The sequence below is a fragment of the Pyrus communis genome, chromosome 2 (genome assembly GCF_041283825.1).
Source record: "Pyrus communis isolate YQ-2024b chromosome 2, ASM4128382v1, whole genome shotgun sequence".
Lineage (NCBI taxonomy): Eukaryota > Viridiplantae > Streptophyta > Magnoliopsida > Rosales > Rosaceae > Pyrus > Pyrus communis.
In genome coordinates this window covers 27980014-28000648 of record NC_142566.1, presented here as the reverse complement: position 1 = coordinate 28000648, position 20635 = coordinate 27980014, and the positions used below count along the sequence as shown (strand labels likewise).

Sequence of the window (20635 nt, the reverse complement as noted above, 5' to 3'; positions counted from 1 at the left end):
CAAACGGATGACGGTAATATTTAATTCATGATGTTGGCAAACTCGTCGGAAAATCGACCCCGGCGCTGGCAAACTCACCGGGGGCAGAGCTCTGAAGTGGCCGCCATACCACTCCTCTCGCTGACATTTCACGAAGAAGATAAGGAACGCGAAATTATGCTAAATTTAAGTGCTTTTTGCTGTTTATCTTTGTTTTTGTGTTCTTGGGTTTCAGGGTTTTGTTGCTGGTGACAGGGTTCGAAAGCCGGGTATGAATCAACTCTCAATTCTATGAAATTTCAGTTTCGGTTTCGATTTCAACGTCTGTTTTGAAATTTATTTCATGATGTTCGAATTTGGATCTCAAATATCGCCTTTGTGCACGGATTTATGATGCAAATCTTAAATTTTGTAACTCGTCTAAATTTGGAGTATGTGAGATTAGGTATATTCTGAGATCGCATCACCAATCCCAGTAGTGTTGCAGCAGCAAAATGAAAACTGGGGCAATATATGTTGGCGGAAATCCTATCAAATCTGCCTCCCAAAACTCTGATGCGATTCAAATGCGTCTCTAAATGGTGGTATGCTCTCAACACCAATCCGAGTTTCGCATTGAAAAACTCTCCAACTCACCATCAACAGCCTCACCACTCGCGACCTCCTTTTCAAGAGATTAGTAGTGCAGCTGTAGCATGAGGAGGAGGAAACTGAACAAGTATTCTTGTTGCTTTACTTATGCAAAGACGGTGATAATATCAATGACGAGGATAGCAATAGCTACTCTCTTGTTGGTGTCCAGGACATTATCCTCACTCTTTGACTTAGAAGGTCGGAGTCCCGGAACAACTGCATATTATAGCCCACTGCAATGGCATTGTTTTACTATATAGTAAGGGTAGCTTTGTTTTATGCAATCCCGGAAATGAGGAATTCATTCGTGTTCCCGATGAGCCATGCCTTCCAATGTGGCCCAGATTAGGTTTGGACCCGCGGGAGGATTACAATTGGCCAGAACATATTGATACTGGTTTTCATCCTGGATTTGGCTATGATCCCAAATATAATGAGTACAAATTTGTGGTCTTTACTACTTATACTCAAGAGTCGGATGACATTATGACACTTACTGCTTAACACAAAGCGGTAGTATACACCATCACTTGTGATTCTTGAAAGAGCTTGATACCGTTTCTTTAGAAGCTGAAACTACTTTGTTTTGGCCTGAGAGGTTCCTGATGTGCTTCAAGGGAATGTGTTTTTGGCTGGGAATTGAGCAAGATAAGGAAATATCTGTTTATGACACTTTTGATGACCCAGAAGGCGGGAGAGTGATCATTTATTTCGATACAAGTCGCTAGGTATTTCATGGTATACCCGAACCATCTGAGCTCCAACGATTACCCCCTGGGGTGTAACCTTGATTTGAAGCTTATTCTGTGGAATGAATCAGTTTCTTATGGTTAGTTTGCTTTAATCTTTGTATTAAAAAGCTTACATGTACTCCCACTGAAACACGAGGTGAGTTTGTTGGTTACGTGAATGGCATAGTTTCGGTCATGGGACACAACCACAAGCCTGAGAGCATAGAGAATAATTGCTCAGACAAAGGTGAAGATGAGATGGTGGTGGTAGACGGGAAGAGGGAAAGCTGCAGGAGGCGGTGCACATATTCCATTTGGGCCATTCAACCGGCTGATGTTTCCCATAGAATCAAGAAGGTGATGAAGGGCATCCGGGCAGAGTTTGGTGCGTTTCCCTGTAAACAGTAAGTTGCTGTTTACATTAACTTTTGAGCTGTTTATTTATTTATTTATTTATTTATTTTTTCCACGAAAGCTTCCTTCTTAATTTCTTCTTGTTGTTTACGGGAATACTCGTTCATATGTAATCTGTCTGTCTGCAATATTTGATCGATGCAGGTTCTATGCCATATTTGAGCCCCCCCCACGCGAAGTTGACGGAAGAAGAAGAGAGGAAAAAAGCTCGGGAAATGGTTGATATTCTGGATGAGAGCATTACTAGCTCGACCTTCCGCGTAACTCGCTTTGCATTGTATGAAATCGACTACGATGGCAAATCTCTGAAATCTTGGACGAAGATTGATGAAATCGGCCATTAGACAAGTTCTCTGAATTCATGTAATTGCAAGCAAGTTAGCAACTCTGAGGTTGAACAAAGTGGCATACATACATGTTCCCCAAATTTGATACATCGTGGAATCCATTGTTGAGATATAGTGAAAATCTTTGATGAATGTAACCTAACGTAGCCTGCCAACGGAGAGGTTTTTTGGGTGTACTCTGAACATTGTCACTGTGATAAAATAGTTTTAATCAATTGTAACGCATGTATTTAATTACATCACGTGACATGTTTTTGAGGTACACACAAGGAGAAGAAGGTATAAATTAGGTTGTTCACACTAGGAAACAAGATCGATTGATCCCTTTATGAATTTCAATGTGATCTTGAAGTAGTATTAACTCTTTCATTGAATTTGATCGATCCCCTAATTAATTTTTGGGTCTTAGATCAGATCGTATGAATTGAATAAGTTTATGAACACAAATTAACAAGAGTGTATGAAACACCCAAAGATTGAAGTCATGCTAGTTGCTGCATCATCATCACCACCACCGCTCCCAGTGGCGGATTCAGGATTTCAAGATCGGAGGTCTCAACATAAAAGTTCAAAAAAAAAAAAACATATATTAGACTAATTTGGTTCTATATCACTATTTTCTATTGAATTTGGTTCATTGAATAAATTAGGATTAATCTCAAAGATAATAAAACCAACAAATTTTTCTTAACAACATAATGCAGTTAGTGACTCTACAAAGATAAAATTCGTTAATGTAACAAATATATTATTAATTGGGAGTTGTGACTAGAGTTTAGGATTAAAAAACTTATATGAATTTGGAAAAAATAAAATTAGACAGCTAAAGGCGGTAGAACGGCAAATGGTGGTGGGGAATAGGATAACTTGGGTTTAAAGTTACGATTGGGGCTAGGGGTTCTTAAATATAATTTTGGGATACTGGAAAAGACTAAAGTTCTCGGGCTCTGTAGAGAAAATAGAGATATTTAGTTTTAAATTTTTTATAATGACCTAGCTAAAACGTTGTCGTTTTAGCTAGGTCTTTTAAAACAAAAATTAAAAACCTCTTTTTCTTTGTTATAAGCTGCCGCACATCCATGGAGGCAAAAAACCTCTCCATTACACCTGCCCAAATTGTTGAAGGGTCCCGAAGATCGATCATAAGTATTTCTTCAAGCTTCCAAAAGGTCCCAAAACCCCCCGGGTCCCTATATGAATCCACCAATGACCGCTCCCATTTCATCTAGGCTGCCGCTGGACTTCTAATCGTCCACCACCATCATCACTATCACCACTACTATACCACTCTGTTGGACTTTTAGTCATGCATGCACCTAGACATTCCTAAACATATTTTTCGTCACCACAGAAGATGTGATGCACGGGACAAACATGTTTCACAATTTGCTTAAAAGAAATCATTGTCTATAAGATTTTATCGTGTTGGAACAAGACAAATATTGGTCAGTTACGTGTACCTCACGAGGATACCGAAATTACTGGAGATTTTACCCACTGAAACTATTATTTTTCTTTGCACATCATTTTTCACGAATGAACAATTATAATTTAATTAAATAACGTGTTTTGGTTCTTCTACTTTTGAGCCAATAAGCCAAGAGGAGGAGGAGTACGGATGAGCCAAATTATACACGTGTGCAAAATTGCTGGGGAAGGCAACAAAGATAGAGGTGGAAAGTTTGATTAATGACAATCTGATTAACGTCGTTTATTGAATAATCATGTGGTGATGTTGGATTATGGAGAGTGATCCACCTGGATAATTTTGTTGCTGGTTTGAGTTTTGAATTTTGAGGAATCTTCATGAACATATTGGAAATGTTGTCAATTTTGATAGAATGTAGATAAAATTGAAATTTTCAACAGAAGTATAACTTGAAATAGGTGTGGTAAATCTCTTGTACGAATTCATTAATGTGACACGAAACGATATGAAAATAACAGATTTTTAGATCAACGCGTTAACGATTCGGGTCTTTATCAAGTCATCCATTAAAAATTCGATAAGATATCGTTTTTTCATATTTAGACATTATACATTACAATTTTTTGCATAACCCGTTATTCCAACACGAAATGACTTGACCAATTAACAAATCGGAGCGTTAGTGGGTCACGTGTTAAGAATCTGTTAAAATAACGGATATGACATGAAAACAACAAATATGACTTTTTTGTCATGCCAAACTTGAAAGCTATTAAATATTTATATGGAAATAAGTTTTTACTGAATATTTGGGTGTAGTTCCTGCTAAGTATTCCAACTTTTTAAACAATCTTTAACGCTAAATTTTTTAAAATCAATCTTTATCGTTTATTTTTCGAACTACTTAATAATTCTGGAGAAATATTAGAAGATAAAGCAAAGTGCCAACCACATCAAACTGACGCTGCCAACTTCACATCTTATTTTCAAAGCTCGACTCAAAGGATCCACGTCAGACTCAATCATTTTCTTTTCTCTATCAATATATAATTTGGTTACGTATAAATATTAAATTTTCAATTTATACTATTATACATGTGCAGATAATATCCCAAATTATTGTTTTCCTTCCAAGAATTCACCAACACACAACTTGGAGTCCATCACAACCATTCCACGTGCCAACTTCTCATCCAAATTATTGGTTTCCAAATCAACCGAAGAAAGCTTATGATAATAACTTTTACGTAACGTGAACGTTATTATATTACGACACGAATCAATAATAGATTATCAAGTAGAAAACTAAAAATGTATGAGATTGTGTGTAATGCGTTTAGAAAATCAAAATGCGTTGTTCTCATTCTAGATAAGTTTTTCTTCCACTCACACAATCATAGTATGTTTATGTCGTTTCGTGTCTTATTTGTTATCTTAACGGATTATGTTATGTTAAATTCGTTATCTTAAAGGATTCTTAAAAGGTGATCTAATAACGATCTGATTGGTTAATAGGTCATGTCGTTTCGTGTTGAATTAACGAATTATGTAAGAAATTATCATGCTTGATGTCTAGGTCTGACAAAAGATATAGTATTTGGTTCTTAATAGGTGACCTAACAATGAATCGACTCGTTAATGGATTGATAATTAGTTATCCAATAACAATCCGACTCGCTAATAGATTGATCCGAAATTCGTTATTTTTATGTTATTTCGTATCAAGTTAACAAATTGTGTAACAAATTGTCTGACCTAGCTAGTGGAACAGTAGGTCTTATCCTTATGCAAACGTGGAAGATCAACGATTGATAATAATGGACCATTATCAAATTTCTTAACGCAATGATCATAATTGTCACTTAAAATAATACAAACAAAAGTTCAATTTTAATTTTATCCTAGAGAGTAAATACTAGGCCTCCACGTGTGATGATTGTAACGAAAGTAACGCGGTTTTTTATCTTCGTCGCGTAAATGTAGTGAGTACGTGGACACAGATCAGCACAGTTGATAAACTAATAAAAAAAGGATTGGGTATTGGGCTCTGGTCCACCAAGCTCAGAAATCTTCCAAGAAAGCTGCCTTGCACATTGATGAATTGTCTCTATGAGCACTAACTAGATAAAGTAGCTGCTAGTCTCATTATTTTGTATGCATTGTTTTGGACATCTGTCGATAGGTTTATTCAGCTTGCTAATTTAAAAGCTATTGATCAGTTGACATGCTCGTTTAGAAGCTTTTGACACTTATAGATAGATATGAAATATGACTGTAAATGATCTCAAGCCTATCAAAGTTTGATGAAATCTCAATTTGCATGCTATTTCGTCCAAAACAATTTGTGTTGCGCGTGCTATTCTTACTGACCCCTCCCAATAATATTTCATGGATTCGTAATCAATTTGAACGAACCCAAACCACACATTTGTATAAAAAAAAGTAAAACATTATTGGGTGGTAATCCAATGCCAATCGGTGATATGGTAATTCATAGGTATTATGTAGTGAATAATATTATTGATTGCTTCATATATTTTCGTATCAAAAATAGGTTATGAGTATCATTTTTATTTCGAATCTTTTGCCGTTTATTAATATACGATAAATGAAAAGGCAAGTGAGTTTTGCGTTGATATTAACTATAGTGGGTGTAGTCAATTTCAACCATGTATATGTATCACTACCAAGGGGACCGAATATCACATACCTAAACAACCATACGTTATTCACTCATATCATGATCGGTAGTAAATTATATAAAAAAATAAGTGGCATATCACAATTTCTGGGAAGATTATTTTGTGTGATTGTAATTACAATTTGTGACATTAACGCGTTGTTGATCAATGCGATAATTAGCAAAAATATTATAAAAAATCCCTCCGGTGAATTTGGATATGAGGAGCCAACTGTTGTCGCGTTGTAATCCGAGTATTCGGGTTGGTCGGACGTGGATCCGACGTGGAATTCCAAACCATCGTCCATTTCAACGGTCCAACCTAATACGACATTCCATCGCCGTTGGATGGATAAGCTGTTTGAGCAGTTGTGGGCTGAGAACAATAAACTAGTAGATTAATCTCAGAGCGAGAGAGAGGTCAAATCTCGCAAGCAATGGTGTCAAATTCGTGTAGCAGTTCTCTATCTCGTATTATAAATACCAGCCCCATTTTTCATTTACCCAAATCAAATTATCCCAAGCATTCTCCTACTGCAAGATTCAATCTTCCGAACCCAAACAACTTGTACTTTCTCAAGCGCTCTGTAATTTCAAGTCCTGCTACTACTTCTGGTACTATTCTCTTCTTTCTCTGTCATCAATCTGTTTGTTTTCTGAGAAAACAATTAGTGTTTGGTTTATAATTAGCTTGAAGATCTTTACTGACGAAGCTGATTGCTTTTTTGTTTTTCTGTTCGGGTTGTGGAATTTCCAGATCTTCTCGGAATCGGGCGTCTTCGATTTTGGCTTTTCAGGTGATTAATTGGCTTATTAGTGCTTGCAGTGTTGGATTTAATTCGAAGTGGAGATTTTGAATCTGTTTTCTGTGAAATTGTAGAGAGAAGAAAGAGAGATGACGATCAAACCGGCGGTTCGGATCTCGGAACGGAAGCTGATCGTGAAGGACCGGACGATTCTGACGGGATTGCCGGACAATGTAGTGGCCACGTCCGGTTCGTCTTCCGGTCCGGTCGATGGGGTCTTCCTCGGCGCGAATTTCTCGGAGGAGAAAAGCCGGCACGTGGTTCCGTTAGGGACGCTTACCGGAGTCCGGTTCATGGCGTGCTTCCGGTTCAAGCTGTGGTGGATGGCCCAGAAGATGGGGGATCAGGGAAGGGACATTCCTCTTGAGACTCAATTCCTATTGGTCGAGACCAAGCACGGGTCCCACCTGGAATCGGACGGCGGAGACGAAGAGAACCAGATCGTCTACACCGTGTTCCTCCCTCTCATCGAAGGCTCGTTCCGCGGTTGCCTGCAGGGCAACGCGCGCGACGTGCTCGAGCTCTGTTTGGAGAGCGGCGACGCCGACACCAAAGCATCGTCGTTTTCCCACTCGCTGCACGTCCACGCCGGGACGGACCCGTTCGGTACGATAACGGAAGCCATCAGGTCCGTCAAAGTTCACCTTCAGACGTTTCGTCAACGTCACGAGAAGAAACTCCCCGGAATCGTTGACTATTTTGGGTGGTGCACCTGGGACGCGTTTTACCGGGACGTGACTCAGGAGGACGTGGAGGCCGGGCTCGAGTCTTTAGCCGCCGGTGGAACACCTCCGAAGTTCGTTATCATCGACGATGGGTGGCAGTCCGTCGGCGGCGACGACGGCGTCGAAGAGCAGGAGCCGCTAAGGCTGACTGGGATCAAAGAAAATTCAAAGTTTCAGAAGAAGGACGATCCGACAGTGGGGATTAAGAACATCGTCAACATCGCGAAGCAAAAGCACGGGTTGAAGTATGTGTACGTGTGGCACGCGATTACTGGCTACTGGGGCGGGGTCAGACCCGGAATGAAAAAAATGGAGGAATTCGGATCCTTGATGAAGTACCCGAACGTTTCCAGCGGTATTGTGGCGAACGAGCCGACGTGGAAGACGGACGCGATGGCGGTGCGAGGGTTGGGCCTGGTGGATCCAAAGAGCGTGTACAAATTCTACAACGAATTGCACAGCTACTTGAGCTCTGCGGGTATTGACGGCGTTAAGGTGGACGTGCAGTGCATACTGGAAACTCTCGGAGCCGGGTTAGGCGGTCGGGTCGAGTTGACCCAGAAGTACCACCAGGCGCTGGACGCCTCGGTGGCGAGGAATTTCCCGGACAACGGCTGCATCGCGTGCATGAGCCACAATACTGACGCGCTCTACTGCTCCAAACAGACCGCCGTCGTGAGGGCGTCCGACGATTTCTACCCCCGCGACCCGGTGTCGCACACGATCCACATTGCGGCGGTTGCTTACAACAGCGTATTTCTCGGCGAGTTTATGCAGCCGGACTGGGACATGTTCCACTCGCAGCATCCGGCGGCTGAGTACCACGCTTCCGCCAGGGCCATCAGTGGTGGGCCCATCTATGTCAGGTAATTAGTGATTTATTTCTTCTAATTTCGAATTTTTTACGTTAATTTGTTTTGTAATTAGTAATTAATTAATTGGTTTTTACAGTGACGCGCCTGGGAAACACAATTTCGAGCTGCTGAGGAAGCTGGTGTTACCGGACGGGTCGGTGCTTCGGGCCCGATGGCCCGGACGCCCGACGAAAGACTGCCTGTTCTCTGACCCGGCTCGCGACGGCGTGAGCTTGCTGAAGATATGGAACATGAACAAGTACACCGGAGTCCTCGGCGTCTACAACTGCCAAGGCGCGGCGTGGAGCACCGCGGAACGGAAGAACACGTTCCACGAAACCAAATCCGAGGCCATCACGGGTCTGATTCGCGGCCGCGACGTCCACCTGATCGCGGAGGCTGCCGTGGACAACGACTGGAAAGGCGACTGCGCCGTGTACAGTCACCGGACGGGAGAGCTGGTGACTCTGCCTTACAATGCGTCGATGCCGATTTCGCTCAAAGTGCTGGAGCACGAAGTTTTCACGGTGACTCCGATCAGGGTTTTGGGCAGCAGATTGAGCTTCGCGCCAATTGGACTGGTGGAGATGTACAATGCAGGCGGAGCAATTGTAGGGTTGCGATATGAACAGAACGCCATAGTCCGATTGGAGGTTAAGGGCTGCGGCAAATTTGGCGCGTACTCTTCTGCCAAGCCCAAGAAATGTCGGGTCGGGCCTAATGCGGTGGATTTTGAGTACGACTCGTCGTCTGGGTTGGTGATTTTGAGATTGGATCATTTGCCTGAGGAGGGTCAGCAAGTTCATGTCGTTGAGATCGAATTATTAGAAAGAAATTAGACCGTTAGATGAAAAATGTTATGTGTGGAGTTGATTGAGTTGTTCAATTGTTGGAGAGAATTTTTAGGGTGCTGAAACACGGTTTGTTATACAAAGTGGAATAATATGATTGGTTGAAATTTTGAAAAAAGAATTACAATCAATTGTATTATGATACTTAGCGTAGCATACGTGTTTTTTATTTTCTTCACATTGTTGGGGAGATAAAGGATATTTAAATAAATTTATTACATATTATGTGATCATATGAACCAGTCTTGTAACACTAATGAATAAATGCGTCAATATTATTCCATTTGTGAAAAAATTATGAGCTTAAACTCCCAATTGAACACCGACATGAGCAAAAACGATGTTCGCATACTCCTTTTCCGTTTTGCACTCCTCTTCGTGTCAGTGTTTTGATTCTGATTTGATTTGTTCGATCAAAGGTGTAGAAAGCAAGAAAATAGTAGATGAATAAAATGGAGCGATAATATTTACCTAAATCAAACTTGTTCTCCGACAAATAATGGAGTGGGGAGGCTGAACACTATAAATTGGTGAACGACCAAAAAAAAAAAAAATTCACATAGCTTAGGGCTCGTTTGAAAGTGTTATTAAATGATTGAAAGCCTTTTTTGTTAAAATGGAACAAATCTTCAATTATGTGTTTTTTTATAAGAAGCACTTCAAATGATTTTAGAACCCAAAAACATTTTTTTTCTAAAAGCAGTTTCAATCATTTTAAAGGTAGCAAACAAGCCATTAGGTTTTCAAAGTAAAGAAGGTTATTCCTTAACTGCCAATGACGGATAGATATGTACCAAAATCCCGTTAAATCCTTTAAATGACATTATTTATTTATTTATTTATTTTATTGCGCATACGTCAAAATTTAATTTGTGTGTGAGGAAGAATAACCGCCTTGCATGTAAAGAACCAAATATTTTCCGAGCAAAAGTAACTCGAAAACAAAGCATATAATGCTCCATCCATATCCCAACAAACTTCATGTAAATCATAAAAAAATTTAGACTACCATAAATTAAGGCTAAAAATTCATGTCCAAGCATTCAACCTCTTAAATGGTACAAAAGATAAACTCCAACTGGTAGAAATAAACTAGGTTAAATGCTACAAACACCTACCATCATATATCTTCCCGGCGGCCAACTTCCCGTCCATCACGCATGACGGGAAGTTGGCCATAGATATTTAAATATTGTAAAGACTGATCACATTTTACGGGATTTTAAATATTGTAATATAGACATACTTTAAAGAATTTTTTTATCGGAACATTTAAAGCAATTAAATAAATAAATTACCACATTTTACGGGATATAAAATCCCATAAGATTTGAACTTTAACCTTTATGGGATTAATGTCACATCCCGACGTAGGGCCCCACCACATTCCGAATTCGACTCCACCGTAGCACGATATTGTCCGCTTTGAGCCTCGACCATGCCCTCACGGTTTTGTTTCTGGGAATTCAGACGAGAACTTCCCAGTGGGTCACCCATCCTGGGATTGCTCTCGCGCGAATTCGTTTAACTTCGGAGTTCCTACGGAACCCGAAATCAATGAGCTCCCAAAAGGCCTCGTTTAACTTCGGAGTCCCTTGGACGATGTGGGATGTTACAATTAAACAACAAAATCCACCCTTAGGAAACCTTAAACCAATGAAAAATTGGTGATTAAATTGTGGAAAATAAGTTATGAAAAGAATTGTTTTTTTTTAATTGAATGAAAATAGTAGTTGTAAATTAATAAGGTAAAATGTCATGATAAAAGATAAATGTTCCCATAAGAATGTACCCATGTACAATTATAGTAATCCACAAGAATGTACCTATATACAATTTCAACATTAAAATCATACGTGCCCAATGAAATTAAAATTGCGTTCATAGCAATATAATGGCCATTAGTTATGGTTTTGCAATATAATGGTCATTTGTTATGGTTTTGCAATATAATGGTCATGAAGGAAAAATAAGTTTGAAATTTTTTTTGGCAAAATTTAATTTTGGAGATACATATTTGATGTAATAATGTTGAATTTGAATATAAACATAAATTTGAGTGAGGGAATTTTGAGATTTTCAGCTACAAATGTCATTCAACCTTTTGAATGTGATAATCAATTTGGGAGAAATTATAAATTAAAATTTGTTGTAAAAACAAAATATAAAAAAATGACATGGAAGTGTGTTATTAGTATAATGTTGAGGTGTACAAAGTCAAAATACTTTTATAAAAAAACTAAAAATAAATAAGGTTTCAGTCTATGAAATTGGTGACTAAAGACTGGATCCTAATTTTTCCATAAAACAAACTCCTAAATAATTAATAAAACAAACCATGAAAGATGTCATCTGATTTGCACGCCAGTTTTGGGGTCAATTTATCTTCTGGAAAATTATGTAAAAATATATGAGAAACTTAGTTTTATGTCTTATCTTTCCAAGCATATATCGCACGCCACTAGGAAAAATCGGAAAAGCCTTCAAATAGCCATTCTCCTATAGCTGCACAGTTCTGACGAGAAAGCAACTTCTACGGGATTCTTGTGAATATGCTTGAGTCAGAAACAGAGCGTGCCAAGGTGAAAAATTAAAGTTAAATTGGTAATATGTTCCCTTGATCCCATGTTTATGTGCCAACTTCGTCGTTTAGTTGTAGTAGGGCTTAAGAATTGAAACGAGTTTATTGTCATGTAGAGCTGGGCATCGGTCGGAGCGGTGCGGGTTGGGCCTTTAGCCGTTGACCGATCCGAAGTGTTCAGGTTCTAGTTTCTTCAAACCGTTTTCGGCCGACAGACGAAAGAGACCGAGCCTGCCAACTTGTCAATATGTGGGTGGGTTGGACGGTTTATTGGGTTGTGCAATCTGTCTGGTAGTTTCATGGTTTGTGGGTAATGACATCGGACATGGACGGCGGCAACATAGAGAGGAATTAAGAGAGAGTTTGAGAGATTATATTAAATATGGCAACATGTAAGATTAATCTAAATTTGGCCCTTTTGCTGGCGGTAATAGGGAGAAAGAGATGGATTTGATTTGATAATCAATGAACTGAGCAACAAAAATCATGGAAGCACTGTGCACACTTCTAATGTGAGATTGCATGTGATTATAGGATGAAGAAGCCAGGTTGTAAACTGAGGTGCTAAGTACTTGCGGATGGGTCGGGTACCGATGGGTCTGAGAATTAATAAACCAAATTCCACGCTTGTTTCACACGGGTGGGCGGGTTATGACCCGAAAATCAAAACTTTAAAGACAAAACCCAACCCAGAGAATTACAGATGGGTCGGTTGGGTTGGTCGGGTGACCCATGAGAATGCCCACCCCTACTGTCATGTGCAAAAAAAAATTGCATATAGCAATGCCTTATTGGACAAAAGACATCACGTTGCAGTAAACTCATTCCATATAAATCATTCTCACTTCGAAGAGGGTATGGTATGAATACACCAAAATGGTATTGTACCAAACCGAAACCATTTGGTTTAGGGATGATCGGGACTTGAAAATTACAATATCAAAATATCTTGTACTAGTCAAAATTTTCAATCCCAACACTGGTTCTAACCTCATATGAACTATCTTGTAAATGTTTTTTCCAACACACAAATTAGGGGTGGGCATCGAACTTATCAAAACGAAAATTAATCAATTAATTTTGGTTTAGTTTGGCTAATTTTGGTTTAGTTTGGCTTTGACTAATGAAAAAAGTCAAATAATTCAAAAATTGAACCGATTTCTTTTTAATTGAGTCTGATTTTCATACTTTTAAAATCGACTAAAACCACACTGAATTTATCATATATTTTTAAATAAATTGCATTAATCACATTTAAAGTAATGTTTGATATCCAAATGGTGTGACATAATTATTGTAATCGCTTGAAAGCAATTGTAAGTTCAACTTTTTTTGCCAAACTTGGTTAAAAGAGCTTTTGATTTATCTCAAAAGGCGTTGTATATGCATCAAAGAGTCCCGTAGTTACTCACTGTTGGATTTAATTCAACGGTGGAGAAAAATACATACAATAAATCAACCTTTACCGTCGTATTAGCATCGAATGGTAGATGACCACAATTTCCTTTGGAGAGTAAGAAAGATGAAGTACAACTAATTTAGGTCACTCATTATGTGGTTTAGCCGAACTCTCCCTCTCCATGTAAAATACATCTTTGAAACACTATATAACATAACGTAGAGACAGGAGGAAGGTCGTAGTGGATTTAATTATATTTGTGCCGCCATGGAAAGAAGACGTAGATCCCAGTCGTCCGTTGGAGCCCCGGTCTCTGAATATGTCCGCTCAAAACTATCAAAAACATCAACATCATCAAAAGTGATGAGTGCTACTCATATTGCTGATCTCCCCGATGCTTTGTTGGCGGAAATAATTTCTCGGCTTCCAAGCAGTAGATTCGTTTTTCAATGCAAGTGCGTGTCCAAGCGTTGGCACACTCTCATCTCGGAATCTTATTTCACCGGCCGCTTTCTCTGTCTCCAAATTGATAAGCAAACGCCGATCATACGCACTCTGATAAGCGTGGAAGGAGAAGATTTACTTTCGAGACTGACACCGTCGTCATCATCGTCATCGTCAAAGGTGCTAACTCCGATGTTTGAAAGACTCAAGAGTTTCCACGGATTGAAAGAAGGTCCATTCGTGGCAGGGACGTATAATGATTTGGTTTTGTGCTCCGACGACAAATATTTCGCTCGTTCGTACTACATATGCAATCCACACACCTTGAGCTGGGTTGCGCTTCCTCCAGCCCCTACCCGATGCGACATGATCGCACACGTGGGATTCGTCTGCGACATGCCCTACTATAACTGTGAGGAAGGCGATACTGAAGGACGACATGTCGTGCAGCTTAATGCTCAGTACAGGTGCAAGGTTGTTAGAATTCTTCCTCCTAGTGTTGAGGAACTTACCTCCGATAAGTTTGTAATAGAGGTATTCTCTTTTGAGACGGGAGAATGGCGAGAGTCATTAATATCATGCCCGCGAAAACTCCATCATGTTATGTTTGATCGCTTCGGCTTTGCTTGCAACAGAAGGTTGTATTGGTCGAATTACGTTAAGGGCCGTCTTCGGGTTCTCGGGTTGGATCTGTTCAACGACGATAACATCACTGTCACTAGTAAAGACCGCGGTGTTGATGGTGAATGTCGTTTCATTGTATTCGATGAGCCTATGGATGAACATTCCATTCAGTGCCTAGGTGATCAGTGTGGAGGGCGTCTGCATATGTATGAGTTGGACATTGTCAGGAGAGCTTTGTATGTTTGGGAGTTGAAAGAAGAAGATAATCAAGGAGATGGGAAATTGTGTTTGAGTGAACACAGGGTTTGTTCCTTGGACCCCGAAATGTACCACGATGATGCATATCCACTTACAATGGCAAGTGTGGACCCGAATAACAAGGATGTTTGGTATCTGCGTGTGAATCAAGATATTGTAATGTGCAACATTCATACAAGGGAGTGGTCAACGATAGCTGAAAAAAGTGCAATTGTTACGAGTATATACTTCTTCCCGTATGTGATGCCGTGGTGGCCGACACCCGTTCCTAGACTACCACAGCAGCGTGCAAATCAGCTAGCCGGCGGAGAGGAATTAGCCGCAAGCTAGGACATAGGAAGAACAAAAGTACCGATTGATTTAGTAAAACTGATATATGTTGTTCAGCAATGGCAACTAGTTTCTTTCAGTGTTGTATTTTTTTTTCTTGTTTCGTTCTTGCTCCGTGGTCTCCTATCTGTCTGTGACCACATGTGTGATTTGAAGTTTAAGTAATAACAGCAGTTTACCAATAAAAGCAGAAAATCTCAGTATTTACCTTGAGGACTGCTTGAGCAATTCCATGTTTGCTGCTGGACCTGGATGTTTTGAATTTGTTTTTTTCTTTTCTTATGGCCTTTCTTGGTTGGTTCCACATTCTCCGCCATAACCTTCAATTTCAAAAGAGTTTCCACACCGAATCCAAAAGAAGGAAAAATAAAAAACCTCCGAGTGTAACGGATTTCTTAGCCCTCCATCCATGAAGGCGCCGGACGACCAACTTGGTGACGCTAGCTAGGCCGCAATCAATGCAGGGATGATATACAGATAAACAAACACAAACCGTTGTGACCTCAAACCCAAACAACAATCTCAGGATGTTCATGTTTGTGCACAGATAAAAGCAGGATGATGCAAACAAGTCTTGCTTCAGTTTTTTGGTCAATGGAAACTCCATTACTTTTATAGAGAGAGGGATTTTTAATCGTATCGGTAATGAAGTTATCATGCAACGATTTTAAAATATGAAAACACAACAAGGGTTATTGTAAAATGTCGTGTGAAAAACTTTATGGATTAGTATAAAAGTATTTTGTTTAGTACATTTTTGAATTTTATAATTTGTGACTTTGTTGTTTGAAGACACTCCCCCCTTTCCCGAAATTTATGTAGATCTCTAGTTACGTCCCTAGCAATATTATTTTGAGTTTGGTTGGTTATTAAAATTTTCAGTACCAACACCGGTTCCAACCGCTTATGAACTATCTTGTAAATGTATTTTCCAACACACAAATTAGGGGTGGGGATCAAACAAACCAAAACCGAACTTAATCTTGATTTTGACCAATAAAAAAAATCAAATAATTCAAAAACCGAACCGATTTCTTTTTATTTGAGTCCGATTTTTATACTTTGAAAACCAACTAAAACCACACTGAATCGAGCACATATTTTTATATAAATTGCATTAATCACATTTAAAGTAATGTCTGATATCCAAATGGTATGATATAACTATTGCAAGTTTAAGAGTATCTCCAACGAACTTTCTCTAAATGAATTTCAAGCTGCTAGCATTGATTACTAATATTTTAAATAAAAACTCTATTCGAGTTGGTAATAGTAACTTTAAATATGTAATTTCGCTACAGTTGGAACTAAACCAAAAATGTGTAATTTCGCCAAAGGAGAACAATCTAACTATGTAGACAAAGATTTTGGTAAGATTAGTTGCACCACGTAGCCCAAAGTTGGATGTGAGACCCTCGACGTCACCGTGGGACCTGAGCTTATTAACTACAAAAGTACTCAGAGCTAAACCAACCACATTGCTCCAGGTAGCCCAAACTCATCAATCTCCCAATAGACAGAAACGAGCACAAGTCCTTGAAATGGTCAGTGCCCCAGGGAATCCCTTCCCCTCCCTTGCTTTCTTCTGAATCCATTTTCCGACACGAGTGTCTCGCACGTGTGATATTCAGTTATGAATTCAACCGTTTCCCGCTCTCTCTCTCTCTCTCTCTAAAACCATTTCAGACCTTGGAGGTGGAGTTGAAGCTTCAGGGGCCTGCAACAAATCAGGTAATTTATCTCACCTCCGAAACCTTATAAACTGTTGATTTTCCAAATCGAAAGAAAATTGATTACTGCTCTGAAATCGTTTTTTTTTTTTTTTTGTTTTTTGTTTTGGCAATCCTCTGTGAAATCGTTCTTTCATTTTTTGGTAATCCTCTGTGAAATTGTTCTTGATTTAGGTGATATACAGTTGGTACGCACATGCATGTGATGCTTTGTTTGTGAGATTCGATAGAAAATGAACTGTGATTGAACTACCTGATTTCTTGGAAATTTAGTAATCACTGGTCTGTTTGGCTGCCGAGAAAATGGAGCGAAAGAAATCGATAACTACTATATACACATATGATAAAACGATCTATGAATGAATTGAGTAATTAAGTTGTTGGTAATTCAGCAGTAACCAGAGAATCTTTTGTGCTCTGTTTGGTTGCCGAGAAAAGGGAGCGAAAGAAAAATGTTTACTACTATCTTAAGTCGTTCCTTTCATAGATACACATTTGATAAAACGAGCTATGAGTGAACTGCGTGATAAATTTCTTGATCAGTAATCAGAGAATCTCTGTGCTCTGTTTGGCTGCTGAGAAAATGGAGGGAAAGAAAATGCATGCATGTGTCAAGTTAGTGAGATTAGGTTTGGATGGAATTGGATTGAGCTTCGGCTCTTTTACAGTAATTTTGAAGACCGAGAAAGTTATGAAAATTTTGGATTTTATTTTTCTTTTTTCCATTTGTTAAGTCAGTAGCCGCTTCTCCTCCGGCTGGTGCATCACCCCAGGCGGATGCAGCAGCTGTCGTGCCTCCACTCCATGGTGCTCCTCCAGTTGCTGCCGCTGCAGCAGCGCCACACGCTATTCTACCAGTTTGGGGCGCAAATCCCAGCGAGGTCCAAGAATTGCACGAGCAGGAGCATGGGGATGGGCACCTTTTGAGTCGACTACTGCTAGTGCACCAGGTTGGGGAGTTCGCATGGGCAGGACCCCAAGATATGAGGTCCCTTAGACCCCATATATCGGATGTGGTGTTGGCGCTATCTTGCTCAATTTGATTACTACCCCAAGCTTGCTGATGAGAGGCATTCTCTAATAATGAATCTGCTTGTAATTCTTGAATGGGGACACCGCTTGACAGTGGCACTTGACTATTTGTTGGAGGGACAGGCATTTGAACCACAACCACATCATCTCTTACCCTCTTGGATTGCTCAGAACTATTATACTCTTGAGACAGTTCAGTTTTATATGGAAACACTTCTTCATTGTGTATTATATGTCTTGACAAAATCAACCTTCGATTCTTCAAATCATAGCATACTGCTCCTTTATACCCCAGGCATAGCCAAGAAATACACACTAAGAAGATCGAGCTTGGAGCTTGTTAACAGCGTATGGTCACATCAAGGGATAAATGGCAGTCCCAAACACCTTAAAATTATGAATCTCTGGAACTTTCCCAAACAAAAGCTGATGTGGAGATTTAAACTCCAAATTCTTAGATGGCATTCTATTAATTAGTAGAACTGCATGGGAACAAGCATGATACCAAAACATTTGTGGCAAGTTTGTTTCTGTTAGTAAAGTTATAGCAGTTTCCACTAAATGGCGATGTCTCCTTTTAGCAATACCATTCTATTGAGGAGTGTATGGACGTGAAACCATGTGTGAAATGCCCTTGCTTGCTAAAAACTCCTTAAATTCTTTACTCATATACTCATCTCCTCCATCAGATTGAAAGCATTTAATTGAAGCATTAAACTGATTAAACACAAATGCAACGAACTTCACAAAAATTGAACAACCATCTGATTTATTGATCATAGGAAATATCCACATGAATCTGAAAAATTCATCTACAAAGGTTATTTAGTACTTATACCCTTCTACATATTGTACTGGACATGGCACTCAATATATCTTTTGCCACTCAATTTGACCAACTTGTTTTAACAAAATTGCAATTGCTTTATTATTTGCTTGCTTCCCTTGCGGAAGAATTTGATGCCCTTGAGTGAGCTTTTGCAAAAGTTGAGTGGTTGTTTGCTGACTGCATATTAGCTTGAACCATCAATGCAAAAGTTTCTTCCCATGTAGGTTTATTGGGTGCCACTAATGTGGCTTCTTGTATAAACTCTGTGAATTGAGAATTAGAAGGTCAATTTTCCTTTGGCATTGTTTCCAAGCCATATGCGCCTACAAAAAGAAAATTGAAAATAGTAAAAAAAAGGAACATGAGGGTGAGTTTGGTTAAGCAACTTAATCTACTATCGAATTTGTCTTCTATGAGATTCGAACAAGAATTTACAGGAACATCTGGAGCATTACATTTCTGCCTATCACTTACAAGTGAAGAGAAATATCATCAAACCGTAGTAATAAGTAGCAACAAAAGAGAACTACTTGACTGAAAAGAGAAATTAAACCAAAGACTACTACTCCTAATAACTCACGAAGTTCAACACAAACATAAAGACTCCAAATAACCAAAGGACTTCAATTAAAAATTGAATTGGACAAAAAAGAAGACTACCGTGTTTTTTTTTTTTGTTTTTTTTTTGTTTTTTTAAATAAAACAGAAAATCGAAAGAATGAATGAAGGAAAAAAAAAAAAAAAAAAAGAACTACACAAGCAAAAATGGAAAACGGAAAAATAAAATTAAGTAAAGCACAATTAAGATTAAGAGGCAATTTCCGGCAACAGCGCCAACAACTTGATGTATATTTAAACTAACCTAAATAATAGATTAATTTAAACGAAATTAAATTTCGCAAGAGCACGAATCAATTGTAGTAAGATGTGCAAATACAAGGTCGATCCCACAGGGATTGCTTTAACACCAATTTAACCAACTAATCACGCTAGACTTAATTAAACAAAAAAGGATAATTTGAATTGAATAATTGAGTAACTGATTAAGACTAAAATTAACAAGAAAAAAGAAAAGACAATTAATTAAAATAAACATAGGACACAAAAAAACCTAAGGTTATGAATTCACCAATAAAAATCCTATTTACATCTCTAAGAGCCAACTACTATCCAATTACCATGCCAATGTTAAAGATTATTCTTTCTAAAGTATGAATTAATCTGTGGTCAGACATCAACTATCTCTATGTGATAATTATATCATATTGGTTAGGCATACAAATTAAACACAAAAAAACCTGTTAAGTGTAGAAGAATCATGTCAACCAAGTAGGACTAGCTTGATATTGGTCATCCTCGCTAGTTTGTCGACTATTCTTAATCTTAATTCTAGTAAACCTAATTGATTGATCATCCTCATAAATTTATCTAAATATCTAGATGAAAATTTCCTAAAGGTGATCAATCATTAGAAATCTGAACCTAGAATAAAATACGCTCAAAGATTTGAAATCCCATAAGACATCCTTTAAAGCTTTTTTTTTTTTTTTTTTTTTTTTTTTTTTTTTGCGGAACATTTAAAGCAATTAAATAAATGAATTACCACATTTTACGGAATATAAAATCCCATAAGATTTGAACTTTAACCTTTATGGGATTAAACAACAAAATCCACCCTTAGAAAACCTTAAACCAATGAAAAATTGGTGATTAAAATGTGGAAAATAAATTATGAAAAGAATTGTTTTTTTTTTAATTGAATGAAAATAGTAGTTATAAATTAATAAGATAAAATGTCATGATAAAAGATAAATGTTCCCATAAGAATGTACCCATGTACAATTATAGTAATTCATAAGAATGTACCCATGTACAATTTCAACATTAAAATCATATATATCCAATGAAATTAAAATTGCGTTCATAGCAATATAATGGCCATTGGTTATGGTTTTGCAA

At 38.5% G+C, this 20635-nt stretch overlaps 2 protein-coding genes and 1 pseudogene across 4 annotated transcripts; all 3 read left to right on the top strand.

Moving 5' to 3' along the window:
- The first annotated feature begins 483 nt into the window (after positions 1–483).
- LOC148698869 (uncharacterized) lies at positions 484–2458 on the top strand (annotated as a pseudogene). Its single transcript, XR_015960198.1, has 2 exons — positions 484–1728; positions 1902–2458. The product of XR_015960198.1 is annotated as an uncharacterized LOC148698869 (transcript).
- Positions 2459–6591: 4133 nt separating this feature from the next.
- On the top strand, positions 6592–9556 carry DIN10 (Raffinose synthase family protein). 2 transcript variants are annotated; one of them, XM_068487642.2, is made up of 4 exons: positions 6592–6828; positions 6971–7010; positions 7094–8610; positions 8696–9556. In XM_068487642.2, the coding sequence occupies exons 3-4, from the start codon at positions 7109–7111 to the stop codon at positions 9435–9437; spliced, it is 2244 nt and encodes a 747-aa protein (XP_068343743.2). In that variant the 5' UTR covers positions 6592–6828; positions 6971–7010; positions 7094–7108; the 3' UTR covers positions 9438–9556. The 2 variants fall into 2 exon arrangements, with proteins under 2 accessions (XP_068343743.2, XP_088546193.1); XM_088690067.1 differs by having other exon boundaries at positions 6622–6830; positions 6957–7010.
- A 4140-nt stretch (positions 9557–13696) lies between these two features.
- LOC137746888 (putative F-box/kelch-repeat protein At1g15680) lies at positions 13697–15085 on the top strand. Its single transcript, XM_068486904.2, has one exon. It carries the CDS (start codon positions 13697–13699, stop codon positions 15083–15085), a length of 1389 nt encoding a protein of 462 aa, XP_068343005.2.
- The last annotated feature ends 5550 nt before the right edge of the window (positions 15086–20635 follow it).